The sequence below is a fragment of the Ammospiza nelsoni genome, chromosome 3 (genome assembly GCF_027579445.1).
Source record: "Ammospiza nelsoni isolate bAmmNel1 chromosome 3, bAmmNel1.pri, whole genome shotgun sequence".
NCBI classification, from domain to species: Eukaryota; Metazoa; Chordata; class Aves; order Passeriformes; family Passerellidae; genus Ammospiza; species Ammospiza nelsoni.
Genome location: NC_080635.1, coordinates 55032669 through 55060467, shown reverse-complemented (window position 1 = coordinate 55060467; position 27799 = coordinate 55032669). Strand labels below are relative to the sequence as shown.

The window sequence follows — 27799 nt, the reverse complement described above, 5'->3', positions numbered from 1 at the left end:
TATTGACCCTTTCAGAGATCTGTCTCTTCCAATGCAATTTCAATGTTTGTCCTTAAATGTGAAATGTTGAAAGTTCCTGATTCAGCTTTTAAACTGGAAAATGGCCTAAAAGTTGTAAGGTCCACAAGCTACCACTTGCCATGATAGATATGGAAGAGAATGTCTAATGCTGATTTTTTTCTATGCTACCTTCTTGCCCTCACCCCACTTCACCTTTTATCTCCTCTTCACCTATAGTCCCCAGTGCTGCCTCACATGCCATTAGCAGAAGGTACGTAACAGGTTAGAAAATTAAGGGTATGTTAATTAATTTGGTGCCATCTTTACCTTATAGATCTGAACATATTTTTTCAACAAAATAATTAAAGTGGTGCGAGGGAGTAATATGCATTTTGATATATGCATCTCATCCGGAGTTTAAATGCCTTTTATATTCCTTCTGTGCTGGTTAATATCCCAACTTTGCAATGTGAGAAAAGCAGCAAATGGTTGCTGAATGCAGCCTTCTGGACCAGGACATGCTGCTGAAGGACCCTCATGAAACTTGCACCTGGGCAAAGAGCAAGTGCTGCCCTTCCCTTCTGATTGAGATGACATTGCAGGATTTATTTTTTCGTAAGAAAGAGGTGAAGTTTCTCTTGTAGCTCCCTAATTATCTGTCTAGCTGCGAAAAACATTCCACAGTTATCTCCAGTTGCTATTGAAAATCTGATCCTTCAAATTTTCCTGAAAACATTGCAGCTTGGGCTACCTTCTTTCTTCGAGAATGACACTGAGTTCGGGGGACTTCACCCCACAGCAGTTCCTAAGGCCACTGGAAAGGGAGTGCTTGCTTCTCAGAGCAAGTCAAAGCACCCAAGTGAGACTCTAGCTTTGAATTGCCTCTCTCCCCTGGCTAAGTAGGCTCACTTGTGGAACTTTTTAATGAAGCAATAAACTTTTCCACCTACCTTCTGCAGTGCCAGTACTGTGTTAAGGTTGCAGCATTTGTACCAAATGGATTTTAAAATAGAGGCAAATGGTGTGACTCCAATTCCTGCTGCAATGCACACACTGACTCGGTAGTGGAAGATGTCTGTGGTTGCAGATCCATATGGTCCATCCACAGCCAGTCTACAGCAAAAAAACATTCAGTCAGGAGTCAACAACACATAAAGTGACAGAAAGGTTAACATTTGTTGGGCTACACATTGTCAAAACTGAATTTCTGTTAAAATAAAAGAGAAAATACATGTCTAAGGCAGCACATAAATTGCCCATACAAAGACATTTAATTTTCAGTGAGTGCCATTTAATCGCAAAGCAACTGTCTTCTCTGAAATGAGAGAACAAGAGCACCCATGTGGATTTGGGGCCTGGCCATCTATTTAAGCATGCAATTGCAATTTTCTGGCTTTCTGAAATGTGATTAGTCATATAATTGCATGTCCAAATTTAGCTGTGGAATTTGCATATTTAATTATGAATTACTGAAAAGCATCCTGTTTTAGAGCTTTATTTGTTATATTGTACATATCAAAGTAAAGAGGAACAGATTATATTAATCATTTTTAGAAGTTCTGCATTTGAGTTAAAGTAATAAAGGAGAAGGCAAGAAAAAGGTCATCATATGCAAGAGAACTACTATTTTCTCAGCTCTTTCTGAAAAAGCAGTATTTCAGGAATACATTTTTGGCATAATACTGTACTTAGTATCTGATGTAAAGGCAAAAATGTGTAAGGAGACATGCTTGTTGATATTACTGCCTCCTGTAATCAATGTTGCTGATGCCAAGAAATTAATTTTGGTCAAAATTAGAGATGAGAAAGATTGTTGAATAATCAAATTCATTCCTTTAGCTACATGAAATGTAAATACACACAGTACTTTGGAGTGTTCTTTCCAGCCCTGTCTTCATACAAAATACATGCTTGGAAGATAGTTTCACCAACACCCAGTCCTTAGGAAAAAAATGGTTTTTTCTTCCTTTTAGATTTTCTATTGTTTTGTGCTCTTTACTGCATGAATCATCCTTAAAATATATCCTTAAATAGTACAAACAAATAGGCACACATAATTAAAATTAAGTGTTTTAACAGGAAGAGAAAGGGGGATCTCCAAGCAATGCTACGCACAAATATAGGGACACAATGTATCTCAAACCTTGTTGTTACTTTTTTAAAAGTCTTAACAAACATTCACCATTTTATTTCAATATTCAAAAAGCAAGTGCAGTAGCAAACAAAACAGCTTCTCTGGCATAATTGCTAGAAATCTGACCCTAGACATAAAGAATTGGGTTTTTTTAAAATATGTACAATTATTTAGATTATTGCCCAATCCAGTATTTTTTGAGCACTCAAAAATTCCTGCAAAATATGGTTAATTTATGGTATATAACTATAGTGCCTAAGAACAGCTTTCAGATAAGCCTTCTATGTAGTTCAATGTGAGGCTGGAAGCAATTCTCATTGTTGTCAGCAGATTGGGGAAAAATTGATCTGGAAAAAATTTCAAGGATTCTCTAGTCTGTTGCTGTGCTATAAGACAGGTTCAATTATTTCTGAATCATCCCTTGAAGAGATTTGTCTTGTCAGTCTGCTCCTAAATCCTCAGGTGACAGAGATCCCATCATTGCTTTGAATGCTTTACTCAGCCACTGCTTTACAGCTGAGGCAAACACAAAGCCTCAGAGAAGCAGGGAGGAGAAAGAGGAGAAGGAAAACTGAGCTATGCAACTCATTAATTTGATCTAGACAGAGTGGACAAAGGTAGGAAGATAGTAAACAAAGAGCCAAAAAATATTACAACGTGTTTGCCAAAGAGATGCAGAAAACAGGGCTATGGACTTTCTTACTTTTGCGGTTTGGATTGTCCATATTCTTCCTATCCATTTCATTAGAAAAGAAATTAGATTCATGGGAAGGCAGGAGAAATATTTAGTTTTGAAAGGTATTATTAACAGATTCTGTGATTATTTTTAGAATTTAAGCATTTGCTGATCAGCTTGATGATTGTCTAGTACTCCTGACTGTGAAAGCAGTTAGATTTTGGGGCAGTGTATTAAACCAGCAATTAAGTCAGCCAAAATCCTGAAGAGACACAACATGGAACTTAATTATTTTCACACTAATAGACTATTCTATGATTTCAGCTCCCAAATTTTTCAGAAGTCACAACTGTCTTTGCTACCTATATATAGGTATGAACATTTACTTTAATCCTCTTTAACTAATTGAAAACCACACATTTTATTCTTAACCCTACCTTATTATTCAGTTGCTCTGTCTTCTCCACAGAAGGTTATTTTTTAATATAGTCACCAATTTGGTGTATAACTTTAAATATTGAAACTATGCAATTTTTTGCTTTATTGCTAGTTTAACTATTGAAATATTCTTTTTAGTACATTGCAAGAAAGAAACTGAAGGATGCCATTAGGCACCCTAATGAGATTAAAAAGAGGAGTGTTTATATATGACAGTACTGTTAATTTCAACCCTGCATTGTGGCAAGCAACATTTGATAACTTTTTTTCTCTTCTTCATTTTTTACACTTTCTGTCAATCACTTTGAACAATTTTTGCTCCAGTTCTGCTGAAATGGCATACTTCTCATTCCATTTGACTTTAACAAAGGCACTGATTTCATTTCTAATTCTTATTAACTGATACAATGCAAGGACTGGACCAGATTTTCCTGTCTGCACCCAACCTCTAATAAAACTCTGCAGGCAGTGGTGTCTATGAGCTTTCCAGGGGGAAATCAGTCCCTGCAGTCCCAGGCCCTACACACTCCACTAGAATTTAAATGATCCTGTGCTGGGCTCTTCTTTGCTGAAAATCTCTCCTATTCCCGCAAGCAGTGCAGAAGCAGAGCTACGTGGTTTGAATCCATTCAGTACAGAGCCAGATCCTTGGCTGGAGTAATTCAGGATGGCTCCTTTGACTTCAGAGGATCCCTACCTGACTTGGAACAACAGTGAATCAACTTTTTGCTTGTATAAAGATGCCAAAAATACATAATTTGAACACAAATAACCTTTATAAAGTTTAGCATGGTTTGGAAAATTGAGACAAGGTCAAAGGAGACAGTCAGAAAGAAGTAAGGTTTAGGCAGATGTTTCAGGGACCACAAAATATCTAAGTAACTGAAAGGGAAAAACTAGAATTTTTGGATATTAAGTGATGGGTACCATAAGCATAGAGGCACAAATCTAGCAAATATCTTCCAATGTAATTTATTAAACAACTCTCTTCCAAAATAGATATCTTTAGGTGTAGATATAGGTGTTAGAGATCCAGATAGAAGCAACAGAGATAAAGATATTGATATGGACTTTAAGTCTTGGATTAGTCATCACCTCCTCTTGGTAGCTTCTGGCCCTAGTTCATGCCTAGTAGTTTGTGGTGTTTTTTAGCATGTTCTATTCATGAATCCAAAACTACAATCTAATAATGTATCATAGAAACACATGCAAAGTTAATTAAAGGTAAAATGTTAGCATTTATTTTAAAATGTAGAAATAACATTTTAAAATATATTGTCTCTTATTCAAACCTTGGTAACATCCACAATTCCTTCAGAGCTTTTTCCTCTGCTCCAAAGGCCTTGAAGAGGGCTGCAGTCCAATCCCCAACGAGCCGTATGTGGACGCTGAAGTAATCCTCCTCGGGAGCTGAGGTGAGGGTGAAAGGGTGCCACTCCAGCTGTGAGACTGATGGGCACTGTAGGAATATATATTGGCCAGCTCCCATTTTAAAGCCGTGTTTCTTCATGTGGATCTCAAGGACTCCAGAGGAATGTGTCACTACCTAAAGAATGATAAAGGGACAAATTTTATTCTCATTCAGAATGGTAAATGTTTGTTTTCATTAGGTCACAGATATCCTAACCTGCATGTTTCAGTGTTATTGCCCAATGGCTTGAGAGCATGTACAGTGTTGTATATATTGTTCATGTACAGAGCTTGTAAAGTATGTACTGTGGTACAGTTTGACTTCTGAGTGCAAGATGCAGAGGAAAGGCTGTATCCATTCAACAATTTGTCAATTTTCTTGGTATTACCTGTGCATAATATAATTCTAATATAATAGAATAATTCCTTAATTCCTAGTTTTGCTCTCATGTAACACTGATAACTCTGTGGGATTACAAATAAAAGGTACAGTGAGCTCAATTCTAATACACTTTTATAAAGAGGTAATCTCAGTTAAGCAGCAGTTTTGTACGTCACCCATAATATACTGAGATTCTCAGATCACAACCACTGTGTGAAATCAGCAGCAGGACTTATCCAACATCCTGTTCCCCTCACACAAGGTACACCTGTTCCTGATCCCTGGCATGACACACATGGACTCATTTGCTTCAGTAGCAACATCCTCAATCTATTCTGGTGTGATTTAAATAGTCCCTTGGCACAGAGATGGGGGAAATTGTTACAATGGTATTAGTGGAGCTTTGACTATATATGCTAACTGATCGTGTAACCCTTCATCTCCTTGGAAGACTCCAGATTTTAAGGTAAAAACTGTGTGCTGCTACTGAAGTCAAAGTAGTCTCTGGCATTAACTGCAGTGGAACGTGGGTTTAGTTCATTTAAAAGGGAGACCACAAAGAGATGTTTGTGTTGTGGTGGTGTGAAGTCCGGTACTTCATTAATCAAGTTTGGTCCCATATGGAATATTCTTATGGATTTGCTATTGGAATAAATGCAAAATGTACAATCAATACTTGGCTGAAAACATGGTAATGATTGAAAAGTTGCTGAAGCTAGGAGTGAAAAATAAGGTCCCTAATATAGAGAGGTTAACTAAAAACAATAAAAAACAATTGACATAAAGGGTTTTTTTGCAGATATGCGAGCTATGTTACATACCTTAGTAATTATGACTTCCTGTCGAAATCTCCAAAATCTAACAATTCTTTCACAGATGTACAACACCATAGGACCTAAAACCCACTTCCAAGCCTGTAGAAAATTCCATATTAAAAAACAATGTTTATTTGAATGTCTACAAAAATACTTTGCTTTTCTGGTTTAAATCAGCAGGTAGCCTAAAATTAAATTACTTGATTTTCTGTGATTTTTGGTTTAACTTTCTCAAGAGAGTATTTGTGTTGCTGCTGTAGCTGTTCTGGCTTTGTTGTGGAAGAGACATATGGGACTCCCTCATAAACACAGTCCAAAAGCAGTGCTAATATGTCTCGGTACTCTGGCCAAGAAGAGTCCCTTAAAATGTTTTTCTATTAAAAGGTAAAGGATTAATCTATTTAGATGTGGTTTACATATAGTTGTCATTGGACCTGAAGCTGTATGGATGTGTACAGTTATACAATATTACCCATAGACTTACCTTTATTTTTTTTTTGCCCAAAGTCTAAAGTATTTCAAAGCAGGCAGATAGGAGCAGCTGTTATGGTCAGCTGTGAGTTTTCTGATGGTGTATGAGAAAACGTTAAGTCCCGAGTATTCAATTAGAGAAATGGGATACATTTCCATTTAATCCATTAGTCAACTCTTTTTCAATAAATGGGGATTTTTTTGATCTGGGGTACTGAGTTGGTCATTCTTTTAAGTATAGCAGATGATTGCTGTGCTTGTACTTGCTAATCCTATGTACTGATCCATAACAATCAGAGATACTTGGCTATTCCAGTATACGAACTGATCATTTCACTGAGTTGCACTGATAGCTAAGATAATTAGATATAATTGAATCTTCATGATTTAAAAAGAATGTGGGGTTTTTTTTTCCCAGGAAGAGACACTGCTTTATTTCCACTTTCGGTAATTACACTGCTTATTCTAGCAAACTGGATACTCCACAATCATGTGGCTTTTAAAATTGCCAAAGAGTAACTTTACTTGCTGAAACATTGACTTTGCTCCACAAGCTGGGTAGCGAGGGTTATAAAGTATCTTTTATAAGAAGCAAGCCATAAAATTATGTGACTTCCTTAGAAAGTGCTAAGAGGATGGAGAGGCTATTTCCCAAGGTTAATTCTTGAAAATTAAATTAAAAAAAAAATAAAAAGAAAACAGGATTTAATAATGGGAAGAAGCCAGCATAAGCCAGAAGACTCTCAGCTAAAGCAGAAACTCAACACATCCGTTGTACCTAAATACTACAGGTGTCTGTGTGCAGTGGGTAATCTCATGTCTTGAATACATTTGCATATATCAAGGCACAATAATGATGAGATCTGTTTTTCCTCCCTTCCATTTCTGCTACCTGTAAATAAAAGCATGTGACAGGAATGATAAGGTTGCAGGCTACCCTGGGCGAGAGCTCAGCTGTGATTTTAAATGTGCCATCATTCCAGGGCAACGGAGCACTCAATCCAAAATGTCTCTTGGCTGGGCTGGGACAATGGGGCATCCCCCACGGGCTCCTGAGCTACATGGCTCCTGGCTGGCTAATCAGGGCATCAGTATTCTTGCCCAGGTAGTGTTTCCTCCTGTAATGAGAATGAACTGACACGGGGCAGTGATGACGCAGGTGAGGCTGTGAGGACAAAAGTCCAGACGCCTTGGGTGCAAGGGAAGTGCTCCATCATCCTCAGCAGAAGCCAGACTGGGCTGCTTCCTACCTGCCGAAATATGGAGCAGGGGAGCAGGTGTGGTGGGACTGAGAGAGGGCCCTGTCGTGGGGGTTAGTGCGCTCTGGTCACTTCACAGTGCCCCAGCCGTGCACAAGGCTGTCCCCTCCCTGCTCCAAGGCTGTCCCACCTGTGCCAGCCCCTGCCAGCACTGCACAAACCTCTCCATGGCCTCTGAGTGAATCTGTGCTGTTTGTCAGTGGTGTCTAGCAGGTATCACACCATAGCACATTACACATCCAGCAAGGCGCTGTTCATATAGATGATCTATATGCCATATGGTATTATCACAATTCATTTAAAGTAATGTGACTTTGCAAGTATGGCCCTGGGTAGGCAGGAAAGTGTGACAAAATAGGTTTAACACAGAGAAGTGGAAGTTCTTTCCAGTTAGTTTTATGATAATGAATGTCAAGGCATGCTGTTGGAAGCAAGCTTGTGTCTGTATTCATGGTGTGTAGCCATGTATTGATTTTTATGGTGACATTGTAGCTGAAATTTTTAGAGAGGCATTCATTTCTCATTAATATGCAGGTTGGATAGTGGCTAACAATAGTTTAGTTTAAAATCTATGTCAGCCATTAAAAGAGCTACCAGACACTGAATGCTAATTTTTCTCCTTTAGGATTTCCTTTGGTATGTTTTTTTTCTTTTTGGAAGAAACAACAGAAACTTGCATATGAGCAACATAAATCTTGAGCTGAAAATGTTAAATGATTTTGTTTGTATGCAAGACATCTGACATACTGTACAAGTCTGCTACTTAATTACCCCCTGTGGATTTGCAATCTTGTTCTAGCAAAATCACCCTTCCGTGGGACGTTTTTCCTGCCTTTTGCCTTTCCCTTTCATAATTCATTGTTTCAAATTCTCTCCTTTTTACCTAACTTAAGACATCAAGACTGGACAGTATGAAGTGTGTGCCCCAAAACAAGGACATGATTTTCTCTGCACCTTATTCTCCCTTGGTATTTAAACTACCCATGCTAAAGTACTGTTAGTTAAAATAATAATATTAATTTGCATCCCTAGCTTTACAGGTCTATTGTATTTTCTGTATCTCTACCCTCGTAAGGTTTTCACTTGGAGGCTATCTTTGTGCAATGAGCACATCAAGGATATTTGGGATACTGAATTATTAAAAAAAAAGTATACAACAGATCAGAGAGAGTACAATTTTGATATTCATACCCTTCAAAGAAAGTGTTAGTGTTTTCTAACTAAAGGATCTTCCAGAAATAAAAAGACAAAATTTTGCTGTTAATGACACCAAAATTCGAGTATACAAAACTCTTCACCTGCACTGATTACAGAGGAGTTTGGGAGCACTATCTTAGTGCACAGGAAGAGATCCTTGAAAAGGAATGTGGAGCTACTCTCTAAACACAACACTAAGTGCCAGTCACTGGCACACTCACCCCAGCCCCCTGCTCCCGAAGACATCTGGCCTCCCAAGAAGGGACAATATGTTAAAAGCAGAAGACAAACATCACTCTTACCACAGGTTTGTTGCCAGAGAACTCTGGCAAAGGGCACTGAGTGGCGTTCTCCCATTCCCAGTAGTGATCTTTACAGTAGGTGACGTTGTGAAGCAGCAGACTCTGGGGTGTCTGACCTCGGACAAGCTGACTGAAAACAAAAAGGTTCATCAATGATGTGTTTCTTTCCAAGGTTTCTGTGTTTGTCTAGGTTTTGCAGTCATAATCAAATGCCGGTTCTGAGATAAATGAAAGTTTGAGAATTGGCCATTTCATTTCAAACCTGTTCTGCTCTCATGTTCAAATTATCTTTCCTTTAGTTTGCAGTGACTATTTTTGACCAAAGGCAAGAAGTGTGCTGTAGTATTTGTGTCCATCAGTGCAGCTGAAATGGAGAGAGCCCTTGCATAGAAAATGTGCATTTTACTGTATGTGACAAAATTTGATTTCCAAGTTCTTTGGAGGAGGCTCTTTGATTCCTCTGTATTTGAGCATCTGGGAGTGTTTAGTAAAGTGATAAAATTTAATAGTGACAGACCTTTTCTTTCCTTTACTGCTTTCTAAATGTATTTTTAAAAGCTATGAATAAAGTTGGAGGAGTGTAATTAAATGTATAATCTCTAAATACACTAAATTCTAGCGTGCTTAATTCTGAGAATGTTAATGATCTGAATTTTAAAAAATATATCAATCCTGACTGTTCAGTTTATATGTGTTTCACCTGGTGTTGATTATGGGCAGAGAAGGAAGATTTTTATGGGGAAATCCTGTTTGTTTCATATTGTTTCTCTGAGTTTTTCCTTCCACACTTAGTTTGCCTCTGATGCCTGTTCAGACAGAAAGAAAAGGAGTTAGTTTTGAGCGAGGTTTGTGCAGCCACCTGGGAAAGAGGAAGAAGTGGAAGGGGAATGAAACCTTGGGGTTTGACTCTTTTTTCATTAGCAGGGGTTGTTCTGGGGCAGGAGGAAGCTCTCTTGCAGTGCACTCCCAGCCTGGAGCAAGCAGAATGCTCATTGAATGGTATTGACAGGGCTCTTCAGCCAGTGACCCAGTTCTGGGGCAATTTCTGGCTGAGCAGTGCTGGTCAGCTGGCTAGAGAGAGGGAGCTTACAAAGCTGAAGGTTTCAAAGGGTTCATTAGAGTTGTTTGAAGTTAGATTCTAAAAGTTTTGCCAGAGAGGCAGGGGGGCATTTTAATCAGCCCAGCATAAAGTCTATAGTGTTTGCTTGCAGCTCTGTGTCTGTAAAATGGGACTAATTAATTGGGCCAACTTCAGGAACACTTAAAGCCAAACTGGATGTGGCAACTCTCAAACTACAAGGGAAGAGGTGGGGAAGGTAACACACCACAAACCATTGCACTGGCCTGTTCCCTGCCTCATGATGAAGCTTCCATGTACCTCCAGAGAGCAGGCACATGCACACACTGCCATGGGCTAGGAAGTTCCACTCTCTCAAAGAATCCTGGTCTGTACATACTTTAGTGGTGGGCAATAGCATCTGAATATTTTATGAAATAGACATAAAAAGTGTGTTATGATCACAAGGACAGGCTGGTAGGGATTTTAGCAACCTGGTCTAGTGGGAGGTGTCCTTTCCCATGGCAGGGGTGCTGGAACTAGATGGTCATTAATGTTCTTTCCAGCACAAACCATTCTGTGATTCTGTGAACACCAAATGACTGCCCTTGGATCCAAAAATCTTAACTACAGCTTGCGGCCATGTGCACACAAGCTAGCCAGCAGGAAAAGATCCATGGAGCAAAGCAATCTTTGTTGACGGCCCTTCACAGGACATTGTTGAGGGCTACCTATGGCTTAGGACCAGGTCTGGCTTGGTCCTATGAATGGATCACTTGTTAGTTCCTGGAACACAGCAATGTGTTTCTGTCACTGAATTTCCACCCCAAACACTGGTTGTGCAGCCAGGGACTGTACCTTGGTATAAGCCAAGTCCAGGAGGTGAGGAAAAGCGTGAGATTTACCTCAAAACTTCACTCCCTGAATGAAAATGTGAATGTAGATTAACATGAATGCTATCACACATAATGAGAAAAGGAAGTGGAGGATAGCACACAAGGGAGAAGATGATGCCAGTGGAGCTGGAAACAGAAGATGGAAGTGTTTTCAGCTCTAAGCACCTTGCTGCTCTCACTCTGCATTGACAGAGGATTTATCAGTCCCTGAGCTTCTCAGAGAAGGTCCCATGCATCTGCTCTCCCTCACTGTAAGAACCAGAGTCCTCTACTAAGAGGACAGACCTTTCTTTTGTGCTGAGGGACAGGGAGAGAAACAGCAACCAGGCAGTCTCTCTGTCCATGAAAATTATCTGGCTGGGCTAGTCATAAGCCTGACTTGCTTGTTACTGTAGTGCTTTAAACCTGATTTGTAGTATAGTACCTAGCACTGGTACACAGTATGTCTGTATGGTGAGGAAATTTGGGGTTCTGGTCCCTGCAGAGAAAGGTCAAAATCACTTTACATTTATGGAGGGAGAAGAGAATGGCCACAGAGACACCTACCATAGGGTAGATGACATGCTGAAAGCTTCTCAAGCTTTTACAAGGTCTCTTGAAAAATGCCTAACAAGAGCTATGAGCATAAGGTCCATCCCTTACTAATTTGAACCTACAAAGTTTTGATTCCTGATCATTAATGTCCCCAGTTCCCAAGCATGAAAGTTCATTCATTGATAAGGTACAGGTTGTAAGGTGGTAGAAGAGTGGCTGAATAAACTGAAGGATGCTTTAATTCCTCAGAAAAGGGATGTATTTTAATTTCAGGATGTTTTCATTTTGTAATCTCACCAAAGATCCCAGCAGTTTGTTAGTTGAAAAGCATGGGATTGTGGATTTGGATGGTGTTTCATCTCAAACTGTGTACATATACCCCATGTAGTTTACACAAACACTTACCCCATACCATGGACTATTAAACCAATGAAGAAAACCACAAAGAGGTGGTGGGTGTACCAGAAAACCTCATAGCATGACTTTCTGATGAGCTCAGTGGACGAAGTCATGATCAGAATTAAAGCCACAGTTATCACAACTCCAGTTATTCCAGCTATTGTGGTCAGTACTTCTCCTGTTGTGTTCTAGAATAAGAATACATTGTTAGTATTAGTATCATTAGTCAGTATTGTTATAAATTATTTTTATTACTATTTCTATTACTTTTATTATTGTTACTGTTTTTGCTATTACACCTAAAGCCAAAATCTTCAGTATAGGAACAAAACCAGAACAAGACATGGAGGCAAGACAATCCTTCATTTTACCACAGAATGGCATTGAAAGACATCCCTCTGTTCCATTTCTACTCAGGTTTTTTTTCCAAACAGATATTTAAATATTTGCTGCCACTTATCTGTTTCAGGGATTGAAAGGAAGAAATTAGACAGTCTCGTTTGTACTTTGATCAATTTTACTTACTTGCACACATAATGAAAATATGTAATAAATAAAGAAAAATTATTAGAGAAATGAAGAGATTAAACCTAGAAGTCTAATAAAGAAAACAGCACTAGAAACCAGCTTATTTTTGTGAAGTGATAATGTGAGGTGCTAAGCACCTGCAACTGTAAAAGTGTGGAACCCTTTTGTGCTTATTTTACTTCAAAGTTTGTGGGGCTGTAGAAGGCCTGAAATGGTACACAAAGATGTCATACTCTCATTTACCTAAAAATATATCTTGTTTACCTGTTCCTTACATTTATATGGAGATACACTGCATAATACTTGGGTTTATTTTTAAAAATACATATTTATATTAACATTTTTATACTTGTCAAAGAATAAACATTAATATGCTGGGCTGGAACATGTTCTTTCTTGTTCATGAATCACAGATGTCAACACAGGTCTGGTATATCTGTGTAAACCCACCAAAATAAACTGAAGTGAGAGTGAAGATGTATTTTGAACACAACTGTCAGATGTTGATTGCAGTTATAAAGTGCAAATCATGAAGAACAGCAGTAAAACTCTCACACTAAAAATGAGAATCAAGCTAAATATGCCATCAGATTGTAAATTAAGTCCCCATTTGGCCTACAAAGCATGTATATCTGTTTTCCCAGTGCTGATGCACAGGAATGAAGGAGCTCAGCACATCTTCTGGATCCTGATTTGGTTCTACAGCTTAATACACTAGGAGATAAAAAAACAACCCTCTATTGTATTTGTAAAGTGCACTCATTTGATATGGAAATCCTAGAGGTGATAAAATTCCACAATGCTATTTTTGCAGTCACTTTTTACAGTAAAATCATCCTTTCAAATGCTCACACTTGACAGCACACAGTACATTTTCAAATGGGTACCTGTGAAGAGCGTGTTCAGATCCTCTTACATATTAACAGGATTGATCTAGGTGATATTTTGAACATTTCCACTACAGTGGCTAGTTTGGATATTGAGATGAAAAAAGGCAAAATGTCAAAGACAGTACATTGCTTCAATGGCAGTAGGATAACACTGAAAAGAACGCCTGAATTGTTGATCTCAGAACTTTCTTCTCTGAAGTTAGAAACAATCTTTTGTTTGCTTCCCTTCATAATTTATTAATTCTGAGTTTAGCTGAGTTTAGTGATAAAAGAAACATAAATATTAGAGGTTAGAGTAAAATCTAGGCTGCAAATTGAAAGGTAATTGTGAAGTGTATTGCTGTGAGAAATTTGAGAAAGAATCTCAAAATATCCTAACCTCCTTCCTCAAGGATATTTAGGATCTTAATGCTAATTAGACGCCTACCTCACAATTATATCACTATGGGAATGATTAGTGGAGAAAGAAAATGCTTACTGAAAAATGGTAAGGTCCTGTTCAGAGCTGGGAGCTTTGTTCTGCTCCTGGGGAGCACCTCATGGCCATGCAATGGAAGTGGTCACTGAGTGTACTGAAGGACTGGGAAGCTGAGCCCTTGGCTTGCTGTCCTGTTCCGATGAGCCTGACTGCTTTGTCAACACTAACATGAAGACTTTAGCATTCATACCACTGACTGCATCAATTGGCTTGATTTTCTTCAAATTTGAAATGGTTTACTTGTTTATTTTGAAAGATGAAAACCCCATGCTATCTAAACTGGAAAGGAAGGAAGGAAGCAAAAGCAGGATAAGCCTTGCAGCTTAAAAGCACTGTTGAATCCCATCAATGGTTCTCCGGCCATCCTCTCACTTGGGTTCTTGTTCCAGTGGAGCACATCAGTTTTCCAAAGAGCACCAATCCATGGTGTTCAGGTAGCCCTTACTCCATGCTGACTGTATGGGCATTTTCTAAAGAGCAGAGCAATATACATAGGAGTCTCACCAAGGCCATTTCAGCCCTGGAATGTGTAACTATGAAACAGGATACACAAGGAAACATCCAGCATAAATGTGATGTGTGCTACAATGGAATGTGGGGGAAAAAAGGCTGATTAACTTTTGCATGGTTTACATGCCTCCTCTGCACGTTCAGCTTCTCTTTATGCTATGAATATCTTAAGGGAAAGCTCATAATGTTGTTGTGGCTTATCCAAGAGAGTGGACAGGGGGCACAGTCACTTTTTTCCCCAAAACAAGCATAACCACTTATGGGTTGAGGATCTTGTATCTCTGCTAGTCTCTGAAAAGCACATAGCAGCTCTAGATTCCCCCTGCACTGCCCCCTGTGTGCAGCAACCCCCTGGATGGTTTTGAAGGTGCTCTTCCCTGAGTAGCCACAGTTGACGTGTCATGAGGCAGGATCAGCCCCCAGATCGGGAAGGTGCTGCACCACCATGGGGAGAGACAAATAGCAAATGCAAAAGCAATTGCGATGTGCTGCTGCTCTTTGGTTATTTTTCTTTCTAAAAAGAAGTTTTACTTGTTCCATGTATTGATAGTTTAGTTTTTGGGTTTTTAAAAATTCTTTGCAGGTTTATTTAATTGCCTGCTCTTCACAACACTCCTTATCCTCCCCCCACCAGCTGTCTCCTGACAAACTAATTAAAATACTATAGACATTTCTTTGAGCTTAGTAACCTGAAAATTGCAGCTCTGAGTAAGTGTTTTCAGCTGAAATTGAGGTTAACCTTTGCCAACACCTTCTCGCTCTGGTTAAAAGGCTTTGAAATACAGTTTTACCGGCAATAGAATCCACAGAGGAAAGCTTTTTAGATGAGGAAACCTCAAAAGTGACGTCTTACTGTTTCATAGGTCCTGATTGGGTTCAAGTAGCTTTCATTTGGGCTCTTGCCAAGACCAGAAAGTTTATTCCGTAACTCGCCAGCTTCTTTTGACTGGCTGGAATGATAGCGCTCGATGTTGATGGAGTGGGCAACAATATGGATGGCTGCAGGAGAGAAGGAGTGGTGTGAAATTACAGCACACTTGTATGTGCCCACAGTGCCAGAAGGAACTTCATTACTCACACTGTGCACTATCTGAAAAGCTCAGGCATAAATTGAGAGTTTTGCATGGATTAAGCTGACAATAAAAAAGAGAATTTTATCAACTGCATGTCTAATATGAAGTGACTGCTTCACAGTAGAGAGGATAGGAGCAGCAGCAGCCTCACCTCCCAGCTTTACAGTCAAGTGCCCTGCAGTCTCCAGTGTCATCAAAGGAGGACATCTTGAGAGTTGATATAAAGTGTACCCCTCTGGCTTTAAATTGCTCAAAATTAGTTAAATTTATTAAAATTTCTATTTTTAGTTAATATACTAGGATGTGCCATGGTTTACCCTTGCTACACAGGACACTAAGTTGACTAGTTTAGGCAAGTTTGCAACTTGCACTAGAGACGCTTTTAAAATCTGTCCCTTATGAACAAGCAGCTGTAGCATTACTTTATGCAGGTGGATCCTGGGGAAGCCACAGGAACTATGATTTAAAGGGAGAAGAGCAAATCTCAGTGTTAGATCTGATTTGTCCAGAGTATCACATATCGCCTCTACTTCTGGCCTGCCCCCTAAAGGTATATGAAATGGTCAGTTTAGAAAAATTCATTAGCTTGAAGTAAAAAAATCCCTTGTAACTATTTTCTTGGGTGGAAAGAGTATCATTTCCAGAGCTGAAAAGGAAGGACTTTGTTTTATTATTGGCTTATATAGATAAAGCTGTAATCAAGCTAGGTGCAGGGTTTCATTTTTCAATATGAGAGATTCTCAAATCCATTACATGCAAGTTGTAATTAATGCAAGATATTAAATGCCAAAGGATGAAAAAATGACAATGAAAGATAATTATATGTTTACAGCACAGCTATTTCTAGTTTTTATAATTAGCTTCCTGTTATCATTTCTCCTTCAGTGGTTATCTGTTTCTGTCCCTGACCATTTAAAAAACCTTTCTAAAAGGCAGTATTTGTAGTAAACCAAATATTTTTCTTCTCTGAAAAATAGTCTCCTAAAATTTTTTCTCTTCTCTTCTCTTCTCTTTTCTCTTCTCTTCTCTTCTCTTCTCTTCTCTTCTCTTCTCTTCTCTTCTCTTCTCTTCTCTTCTCTTCTCTTCTCTTCTCTTCTCTTCTCTTCTCTTCTCTTCTCTTCTCTTCTCGCCTTTTTCTCCCTTTGTTTTAATTGTGACTATGTGGATGAAAAAAATGTTTTGCTATACTAGTCACTGTTTAATCATAGATGTAAATGCAGGATTAAATGCATAAGGACCTTCACATTGTTGGTTACTTATGAGCCCACTCAGTGGACTCACTCACTCCACATGCTGGAGGGCAGCTCCTCTTCAGCACCTGGGGACAGCTGTGTCCATGGAAGCATGAGCTAAAGTAAGATGCTGGCCATGGAAATGGTTAAAGCAGCCAGTGCAAGAAGGTAAAACATTGCCCCAACAGTAAGTTATCCCATGTGTCCACACTGGAGACAGGCTATTTTCACTCTGTACTTCTGAGGTGATCCTTCTAGAGCAGTAGATGTGCTGTGGTTGGTTGATTATCAGGATGCATGTAATTCAAAATGTAATATTAACTTAGGGACTCCCCCCGCCACTTCTTGACACCTCATTGCCTCATGCTTAGATATTCACTGGGAGATGAAAGACCTATTTAAAAATCCCTGTTACATTAAATTTAAAGTAAGGCTTTAAACCAAATCACATGTCCTAGTCGCTGGGTTGACTGGTTATTCTCTTTTGAGCTGTCTCTTGATGAAGCCCTTAATAAAAATAGTTCAATATTTATTGACATAGGTATCCCAGGTGAGTATCCTGAGCACCCAAACTGCAAAATCAACCTCCCATTTCTCCTGAATCTTTGTCCCAATGAATAATAAATTATTTGTACAAGCTGGAATAGCTTCAGCAGGATGGAGACCGAATCCAAATTGGTATGAACTGCAGAGAGATAAAGTGAGCCTGGAAATTAGAAGACAGATTCAAGCCATCAAAGGAATGAGACTCTAAAATAACCTTTTGATAAACGGGATAATGGGATCAAGCAATCTAAGCAGCTTTCAGCCCAAGGTTGGTCATTTTATGAAATGGTGTGCATGACATGACTGTGAGCATCAGAGGGTGTTGGACTCTGGCCTAGCGTGTTCTGCACGTGTTGTTATGGGTTAGTGCTGCATGTGAAACAGCCTTGCCAGCATCAGGTGAAAGATGCTTCCTGCAGGCTGTGCATGAGGGTGTGCTCCCAGCACCCCAGCAGTGCTGGGAGCACTGGAAGGAAGGAACACTGGACCACAAGCAGCAAATGAGATGTGTGGATTTAAACTATCAAAACCCAAGGGCCCAAGCTCTGAGCTGGATGGTTTAGGTGGCAGCTGTGTGGGGGCTGTGGCAATCTGTTCCCCAGTGTACAACTGATGCATAAGCAGTATATAAACACTGTTTATATATTTAAGTGTAACAGCACATTTAAGTGTGTTACACTTAAGGGGGGAAGCAAGGGGGGAACTGTTCCTACAAGGGGCATTCAGAACAGATGTGTTGGCCTGGTAAGGGTGCTATCTGATCCAGCTGGAGGGGAACCAAGTCGCTGCTTGATGAGGACCTGATTTCTTTGACATCTGAAAGAGCTCACTCGTAGGACAGGAGTGTGGGGTAACAGATTTCTGTCTTTGGTAAGTTGTAGAGTTACATGCTGCACATTGTCTGGTATGGGCTAAGGGGAAGAGGAAAGAAAGCTTTCAAAGGATAGAAAACCCTGACAAGGACTCACTAAGTGGACTTCTACTAAGTAGTTTTATTTTGGCATCTATGAGTGATTACTGTAACTTGGGCTTCTTGCCCTCTATACCTACAGGATGCTCTTTATAACTCTGGTATGATGTAAGAGTCCCCATAGCCTAGGGACCAGGAGAGTTTCACACAGTTAGGATCCATAGTGCTGTTACACCAGAGCTTGCCTGCAGTCTGTCAACTGCAGGTTTTGGATTATCTTTGCTCATTTAGAATTGTGACATTGACTAATTGTGGAAGTTTGAATCTGTGTTCATAGCAAAAGGCACTTTGTACTTTCACCTTCAAAACAATAGATTTTTTTAAAGTGATACTGCAGACTATAAAATATTCACATGAAATGATGACATTTCTGTTGTTTAGAAAACTACAAAAATCTTTTACTTTCCCCAAAGTACAGGATTCTACATGATTTGCACAAGTTCTAGTCATATCAGCAGTGATAGCATATCTAATGGTCTCTAGTAAATGCTGAGTGTTGAGTGGGAAATGAGGTTTTAGTTTTCTCCAGACAGGCAGAGGTCCACATTTCCTAAGAGAGCATTTCTAGTCTTGGACAGAAGAAAAATGGGTTGAATGGATATAGTTTCTCAAGAAAGTCTTGAGACTATAGCTGATGAGGAGTACTGATGTTGCAACTTTCCCCTGGGAAGGAGAGATCCAGTTCTGGCAACGTAGCCTAGTAAGGTTTTTGTGCAGGCTATCAGAGGACACTGTCTGTTACATCTGCACATTGTTCCTTTTCCCCGTGTTTCTGTCAATGGAAACATCATCATAGATTCTTTGGGATCTACCACACCTTCCCTTCTGGGTGACATTCTCTCCAGCTTTCATCTGATAGGTAGAGGATATTACAAGTATAGAAGACTTCTATACTTGTAATACTATGAACAGGAGAGTTGCTGTTGTTGTTTTTATTTTCTGTAAGCTATTCTGTGGTAGATGTTAATGTACAGAGAATAATGATACATTGAAAAATATCACATTCAGACTAATGATGTACTCAATATGTTGGTTTACCTGAGTCTTCCATGATCTTAGATATTGCCTGGAGTATTATTAGATTAATACTTCTGATGGGGTTTTTTTGTGCTGCTAGCAAAAAATGATGCAATCTAAAAATGAATTATAGCTGGATGGTAGAGTAATGCAAAGATCTAATTCCATTTTCAGTGTGGTTCATTTAATGTATAATAGTTGTAGCAGAATAAAAATTCTGGCACCGAACACATCACCATTAACTAAAATATTTTACATCCCTAAAGTGCATTTTCTGAAGGTCTTTGCATCTGCAGTGTATAAAATTTACTAAGCAATTCCAAAATTACATATGCAGATTCTTGAAATCTCAGCTTACCACAATTGGTATCTATTTGCTCTGCACCACTTATCTGAGTTAACCATGAGGGCAAAGTTTAAGGGACTACATCTCAGAATTTTCAGTTCAATTTTTTCCTCATTCTGCATGTCCAAATATGACATATGGAATAAATCACCCAATCTGTTAAACAAATCTCTTTTTTATACCAGTTTATGAAGAATGAAGGATTTTTGTTGCTTTTAATGACATCTGGAACCTCTGAAGCACTTAACATACATTACTTTGTATTTGACCCTCAGATGTTCTATCTAGTCCACCTCTGAGATCAAATAAAAAGCTTTATTGGAAGGAGAGAGGGAGGAAAAGGATTGCTATTAGATCATGGTGTTTACTGTACATATCCTTAAATACAAAGAGATATAATTAAATTATCTTGAAAGTATGGTCAATTTAGCTACTCTTATTCAGCCAATTGTGCCTTCAGTGAAGCATGCACAACTCTCATTGAACTAAACAGAAATTTCATGTGTTTATCTGAGGACAAGATTTAACTCTCTCTTTTTCTGCATGCCTGTACAGGATAATAATCAAATTGGAGCTTGCTGCTAGCAGTTAAACATTTTGATTAACCAGCCTATCATGATAAAATCAAAGGGTCAAATCCTGGCCTTTCTGCCCACAGCAAAGAGAACAGCTTTACAGGCAGATAACCCAGAATTCTGCCCCTGACCAAGGCTGGGGCTCTTCTTGCCACCGCTTGTCTTGTGCTGTTCCAAGTTATTCAGAACCCCTAATTCAATTTCATGATGTCTTTGTGGACTAAAAAGGCACAGGTTGTATAAAAATTAGAGTAGAGACCACACATGTGCTTGCATTTTATTTTGTTTTTAAGAATGGTTATAAACGTCAAAGAAGAACTTGGATGACTTGGACCATTTTTTATCTTAGCTGGAAGCCTACAATCTTCAATTTAATATTATTTCCTTCCTAGTACTTGCATTAAGTCTGGATTTAAACAATCTGACTAAAAACCGAAAAAAGACATTTGATGGAAGTTTGATTTTCTGTAATTTCTGAAGTACAACACAGAGGTATCAGCTAGACCTCTTTTGAAGATAGGCATCTACTTCCCTGAAAACTTAATAATTTACACAAAAATGTGACTCAGGTCACCAAAGCCATTCACATAATTTACCAAGAATGGGTTGAAAATGGAAAGGCTTGCTAGTATTTTTAGCTATAGATTTTTCAGTGCTTGTCAGAAGCCAAACACACCTGGCATCACTATACTTCTTTCTGCACTTTGCATGTTTTTAAAGAAGAATGCATTGCTGGAGTTTTTAAGGAGCAGGAATCACCATTTCAAACAGGAATCACCATCTCAAGCAGGAATCACCATTTCAAACAGCCTAACTCCAGGCAACCTTGCTGTCCTTCCCCTGTTTTCCCTTAATTGCTTAAACTTTATTAATATCATAATTCAAAGGTTGATGGATCAAAATATCTATATGACCCTTCTGCAAACACTAAAAAAATGCAAGCAATTTCTTATTTAAGATAAGCCCAACATATCAAAGTTAAGAAAGAAAAATGCCCCCAACACTCCCCACTTCAGAAAATGTATGAATATGCTTTTTTGAGAGGGTAAAAACAGTACAGTAAGAAGTAGGTGTTGTAGAAAATATTATTACTATCTCTTGTGGTGTCTTTAAGTTTCAAGCCACTGTGTCTCAACTGAAGTCTCTTTCCAGTACAAAGCACAGAATTATTTGCACTGATCAAACTGAGAGTGCATGAAACTCTGATTTTATTCTAGCAGAGTTACGGGTCTATAAGGAAGATTTATTAGTGGCTGAATAACTCCTAGACAGCTCTTATCACAGACAGGCATGCAGAATGCAGGAAGCCAAACTAAGCAGAATTCCCTTTACTGAATTTTCAATGATGCCCTTGATTATAGATAGCATTGTTTACTCTCTCTCTCTTCCCTCCAACTTCCCTCTTCCACTAGTCTCTAATTATATTCCTTTATGACCTGACCAATTAAAGCCTGCTCTTGAATTTGTATTAGAGATGATGAAAAATTAAAGGCACAGATGTACTCTTTCCAAGGCCAGACACACCTCAGCTGAGCTAGCTGCCTGTTAGAAGCCAGACAATACTAATGTTGCACTGATATTTTTAGCACACTATTAAATAAATATGCCAGAATAACACCACCTGGCAAGCCAAGATGAATACATGTTGCTTTAATAATAAAGGAGTTCACAATTTTATATTGTGAGGCTAAGCTTACTGATCTGATCTTCAAATTGGCTTAACTTCTTGCTACCACATTTAGCCTATTGATCGTACAAGATTGTACATCCATTTAACTGAGAATTACTAAATTGCAATAGGCTAATAGGAGTTGACTATGTTTTTGTGTAATAAAAGGCAGTATAGGTAGTACTAGGATAAATAATGTGCCAGTTGAGAGGAAAATGGCATCTATTTACACCTCATTTTAACACTGTTAGATTTTATTGAAAAGGATTCAGTGTACTTGTGGGTACCACTCTGAAGTGTTGCTTTTCTGTCACAATGTGTTCTGTAGACTTTTTTTTCTATGAACTTAAAATTGAATTTCAGGAAATTGAGTTTCTGGCCATTCTTTACACAAGTCTAACGCTATTCAGTGATGTAGTGTTTTTCCAAATATGATAAATGTTTCTCGCTTGACTGTTGAGGAAACAGGAATTCATAGGTTGTCATGCTTTGTTTATTAGACTTCCTTGTGTTCTGTTTTCTTTCTCAAATATCTCATCAACTATTTTTCTATTTTATATTTTAGGAAAAAATAAACCAACCAACCTAAATAACAACCCAGAAACGAACCTTTGATTTCTCCCTAGAGAGTGATTTAAATGAGAACTATATGAGCATGCTTTCTGTCATTTCACGTTGGCTTCTGTGTCTTTTTCCTTGAAATTAGTGAAACCATTAAAGTAATCACTTTTCTGATAGACTTGCACTTCCCAAACTGTCGACATTAATACACTAGCAAACATTTTAATATTAATGTAAAAACCAAAAACATAAGAGGTTTGACTGCGAAGTTTTGCTTTCTTTTTGGAACATGACCTATTATACAGCAAGTAAAGTTGGTTATTTTATATTCCTGGGTTTTTTTATTAATTAAAGAAGCAATGTTGCTTCTCTAGGAACCTGTTCTGTAGTGAAACTGAACTCTGATGAATGAGTGGGCATGACAGATAAGTAATTCATCATAATACACTGCAAGATGAATGTTTATATCCCATAGCCTTCCCCTTGGAATTCTTTAGCATGACATACAGAAGACAAACTTTAGCTATTGGTTCCTGTTGGCAATCCTGACTTCAAATTCTTGTCTCATGGCATGAGGACATTAACAGCCTACACACACAAAAGCAGCTCCCTCACACAGGCTGGAAAAGATATTGGGACCAGAATTCACCCTGACAGCCTGGGGGTAGAACAGTTACCCTGCAATGCCTCATGCTTGCAAATAGCCCTGATTAATTCCTCTGTCTCCTCCCCTTTTTCTAAGAGAACTATCTATCTAAGAGATCTATCTATCTATCTATCTATCTATCTATCTATCTATCTATCTATCACAGACACCTTTCCATCTCTGTGTGCTCATGTCCTTCTTCACACTGGCTTTTGTTCATTCCTCTCTGTACATCCTTTTTCCTCAAGCTATCTCCTGTTCCCCTCATGTCTCCTGAATTCCTACAAACTTCTCCAGGTCCTTTTACTACTTAGAGAACAGGAAGGTGCCATGTCTTTTTCCCAGCCGGGTGAACGAGCACCTCAGTAAGTCACCAGGGCCAACAGAACAGAAAAATTTTTATCTCAAGTTGCTGTTTTCCCCTCAAGAGAGCCATTAGTTTCCTGGATCAATCACCTACTTAAAATAAATATCTAGAAATCCATTGTTTTTGAGACACCTGCCTCTCTCAAATTCAGATTAAATTTATTACCTGGTTGAAAAATTAGTGAAGATGTATTGGTGGGCAGATTTGTGGTGTGACTCATAAGCGTATTTCCTTACAGAATCAGACAGTAATGCTATGTCATGTCCCCAAACATCTACCCTCAGGGATTCAATAAAAGTTATTTACACTAAATTTTAAGGGCACACAAATTGTTTAAGGGCACACAAATTGTTTAAGGGCACACAAATCGGATTAACTAAGTGGCAAATGGTGTTTACTATTCAAATTGAAAGTTTATTTCCTTAACAGTCAAACTCTTCTCAAGACAAAAGATTACAAATGGTTAATCAGATGGGACTCCTACACACATTTAAAGCTGCAGTCAACAGTCAACAAATGATTGCCCTAAAATATCACATCTCAGAGCTGATGGGGATTACAGCGTTAGGCAGAATCACTATGAAATTCAAAACAGTTCAAAGACAAAGAAGAAAAAAATAAAACCAAAAGAGCTTACTTGCATTTAGCGCTATTCCATAGGCAACCATCTTGTGAAATGTGATGTTTTTGTCAAGCTGTCTCCTCAGTGCTCCTCCACAGTACTTGGTGAAAAAGCAGAACTTGTTTTATATCATTCTTATTGGTGTTTACATCTCACATTTTGGAGAGGAGAAGAGTTCAGTATATTTGAAAATTGAATGCTGAAGGTATTCAGTGGAAGTTTTGGGTTAGTTTTAGGACTCAAGTAACTTTCCTGAGTGGCACTCCAGGGTTTCTGAAGCTATTCATCCTATATAGGGGCTCAAAAAAGGGTTTGATAAAGCTCTGCTACACTTAGCTGTGATTTGTGAGTGGTTTATCTGAGCTGACATCAACTCATTTGCAGGTGTAAGGACACCAGGCTGGGCCACCACTGCTTTGTCAGCTTAGCAAAACAGAGCTGAAGTGCTGGCAAAGCTGGCTTGCAATGAAAACATTTTCTCTGCTTTCAGGAAATGCACACCCCGGGAGGGTGAGGCTGTCTAGACCTCAGGTGGCTGCATGCTGATGTGTTACTGAGCCGTGCTCCCAGTATTGGAAGGGCTCAGCAGTGATGTGCTCACGGCCAGCTGCGTGCCCCGGTGCGGAGCCAGCCTGGGGCCGGCTGCACTGAGCCAAAACTAACACATTCTGCTGGAACCCAGACAGCACTCATGGACAGCAGGGTTCAGGCTCTGGGTGGTGGTGTGGGTGTCTGGATTGCTCACATGACCTGGCATGGCGCCGTGCCAAAGATCCTGGCATGTATCCATGTTGTTTCCCAGCTAATAAGTCTTCCAAAAATCTGGAGCACCACAGGATATTATGTCAATACACAGCACCTCCTTGGAGAGGCACTGGATCCAGCCCAGTGCTGGCCATGCTGGAGCAGTCAAGTTGCTCTGTACCATGCTCCTCAAGAGCAGAATATTGTCCAGAATAGCCAAATATTATCTGTGAGAAGAGTTCCAGTTCTCTGAGTTCTTACTCAGCATCTAAGTGGGCATGCATATATTCTGTGCTGATTCGTAAACTGATTCAGAAGCCCAGGACACTTTTTCTCTTTTTTTTTGGTAAATGTTCAACTTGTGATCTCAAACAATTATTTAGGTGTTGATTCCCAATCTGAAGACTGCTTAATATCTAAGCTTAACAATCACAGAAACAAAAAATGGCAGAACTGAAATAAGAACCATCTTACCATAAAATAACTGTATCTTACCATCTCTAAATTCCTGTTGTTCCTGGAGTCATGAAGTGATCAGTGATTTTTTTACGCACACATGTGGCATTGGAATTGCTCTGACTGTAATAATTCAATGCAAGTTGAAGTTATAGCTAAAGCCTTCAGTACTTCCTATGCATGATTCCAAGGTTAGTGTGAATGTCTGTTACAAAAATGCATTTACCTCAAATGAAGACCTGGGTTGTGGCCACTCAGGCAGAAGCATTTAAACATGTTCACTATTATCCTTAGAACATTTTTATCTATCTGAACATTTTATTTCTCCAATTTTCACTTTGCAGCTACAGAGAATACACATGATGGATATGAATTTTCTCCATTTGGCCAAGTGGCATTATTATGTCCCTCTTTTGTGGCTTCTCACTTTTCTCTTCATGACACCATGCTATGCAGCAGCTGCCGAAATCAGTGTTGCATTTAGAGCACTGTGTTAAACAAGTCATTTGTTTCTCTTCAGTCATGAATACTGACAATTTAAATGGTAATAACTAGGCAATAGTGTACAGGCTTCTCTATAAAAAATTAAAATTCCTTGGAAAATGTTTGATATGGATAATACTGCTGAACTACAGAAATAAAAAAAAGAGAATAATATGGCTATTTGAGAAATGGTACTTACAATGCTTGCTCCTCTTAAGAATGAAATAAGGTTTCTACAGACTGGTAACAGGATTAGCATGCAGTTAAAATTAAGGCACGTTGCAGAAGCTCTTGCCCAAGCCAGGGTTGACTGTACATATAACAGCATAAAGAAATTAAATTACAAGCTTGGTATAGGAAGAGCCAAAGAAAGAAAATACTATATTAATATAATGCTCTTATATGGGAAAATTACTGTTGAAGCATCAAAAGTTTTATGAAGGATGTAAATAAAATCAGACTATGAATACATTCATCTTGTGAAGCTCTTTAACAATCAAACACATACTTACTCCCAGCATAATCCGTGTATAAATGTAAGCATTGTCATCTTCATACCAGTGGAAGGTATCAATAAACAAATAGAAGTTCAGCCCCAGCCACACCAGCTACAAAGCAGAGAGGCTACAGATTAGTGACATTTACAATATTTTTTAATACAATATTTTAAAATTTTAATAGCTTATAAAACTGGCTATGGTTATAGTTTTAAGAGAATCTGAGAGATGTTTCAGAATCAGTGTGCAATGCAGTTCTTGCTCACAGATGATAGAAATCAAAAATGCCTGCTGGAGTGTGGCTGTATTTTAGCAAATTCAGGGTTACAGTCCTACCCCCAGATCTCGAGTAAAGGATATAAATGATGTTTACTGTGTCATGGTAAACTTGCTTTTAAGCACAGGTCTTAACCTGGTCTCTAAAAAGGAAATAAATGCTAAAATTAAAAAATCATAGGAACTGAGGGAATTAAGAGCTAAGGAAATTCTTTTCTCTGCTCTCCATATACAAATCACCAAACTGTCTAAAACGAAATCAGAATATAATTTCAATTATAATTGCAAACCCCTGCTCCCTTTACCTGAGGATTAAAGTACATTGATTTAAAAATAATTAAAAGTAAAACACTAAGACTTTAAAGGTTTTTAAGACTAGTTATAAAAAGGCTGCTGAATATTTTATAGCAAGTTTTACATTAAGCTTGGGAGTATTACTATAAGCAAACCATAAAATGTCTTTTAAACAAGCTTAAAATATTTATATGTATCCAATTAGAATTTTAATGCTAAAAATACTCACTAGTAACAGCACTGAGAGTTTTTCATTCAAAATCCAGCATCCCATCCTGAGTGTCTCTCCCTATGCTAGCAGCAGCTGACTCTTGCATTTCAGTGTAACCTGAGTTCCCTGTCCATTCCTTTGGCTTTTCTACCGACTCTTTTTGTCTTTAGTTTTTAATAAGCACCTAATGGGAGCATGAGTTCTCTCTAGGAATTTTCTAATTAAAGACTGCCTGACAAGAACAGATCACCCAAGTGACATGTCTCATGATTTGTGTAAATAAAATGCTGGTCATTGTCCAGTCCTTTTTCTCTGCAGAGTTATTTCTCAGCAAATGAGAGATGCTGTCATTAAATTATCCTCTTGTACTATCATGTGTTTGGGTGGGGGTTTTTCCCTTTGTTTTTGTCTTTTGAACAGGGTGCAACATTCCTTCATGATTTGTCTTTTAATGCAGTAGCACACGGCAGCATCCCTGATGTGTGTATAATATGAGAATATGTCCTGGTGAGGGCACTGCATTTACCCTTGGTTCCCCTTGTGAGAAGCTGTGCAAATTCTGCCTGTAGTAATCTCGTTCTTTCTCTAGTAAAACCATTTCCTTAAGGCTTTCCTGACTTGCCTGTGAAGGAGACTCTTCTGTGACAAAATAACTGAAAATTTCTGAAAGCTGAAATGCTCTCAAGCTCAGCTACTTTTTAAACCAGTGCTAATGGCCTTTAATATGAGCTAGCAGAACCATGAGAGTGTCATTACAAATGCTTTGAATACAAGCATTTACGAGGGATTTGCTTTGAGCTTTATTTTCCTTGGATGGTAAAATTAAGAGTTATTTAAC

General features: G+C 38.6%; 1 protein-coding gene across 1 annotated transcript in view; it reads right to left on the bottom strand.

Moving 5' to 3' along the window:
• NOX3 (NADPH oxidase 3) overlaps nt 1–27024 on the bottom strand; it is a 39051-nt gene extending 12027 nt beyond the window's left edge. The window contains exons 1-10 of the mRNA XM_059468759.1: nt 26980–27024; nt 26196–26291; nt 25883–25993; nt 24016–24100; nt 15230–15375; nt 11977–12158; nt 9085–9214; nt 5862–5954; nt 4541–4794; nt 951–1113 (exon numbers count right to left, since the gene is read on the bottom strand). Coding sequence (XP_059324742.1) covers nt 951–1113; nt 4541–4794; nt 5862–5954; nt 9085–9214; nt 11977–12158; nt 15230–15375; nt 24016–24100; nt 25883–25993; nt 26196–26291; nt 26980–27024 — 1305 coding nt within the window. The remainder of the gene's footprint in view (nt 1–950; nt 1114–4540; nt 4795–5861; nt 5955–9084; nt 9215–11976; nt 12159–15229; nt 15376–24015; nt 24101–25882; nt 25994–26195; nt 26292–26979) is intronic.
• Nucleotides 27025–27799: the final 775 nt, after the last annotated feature.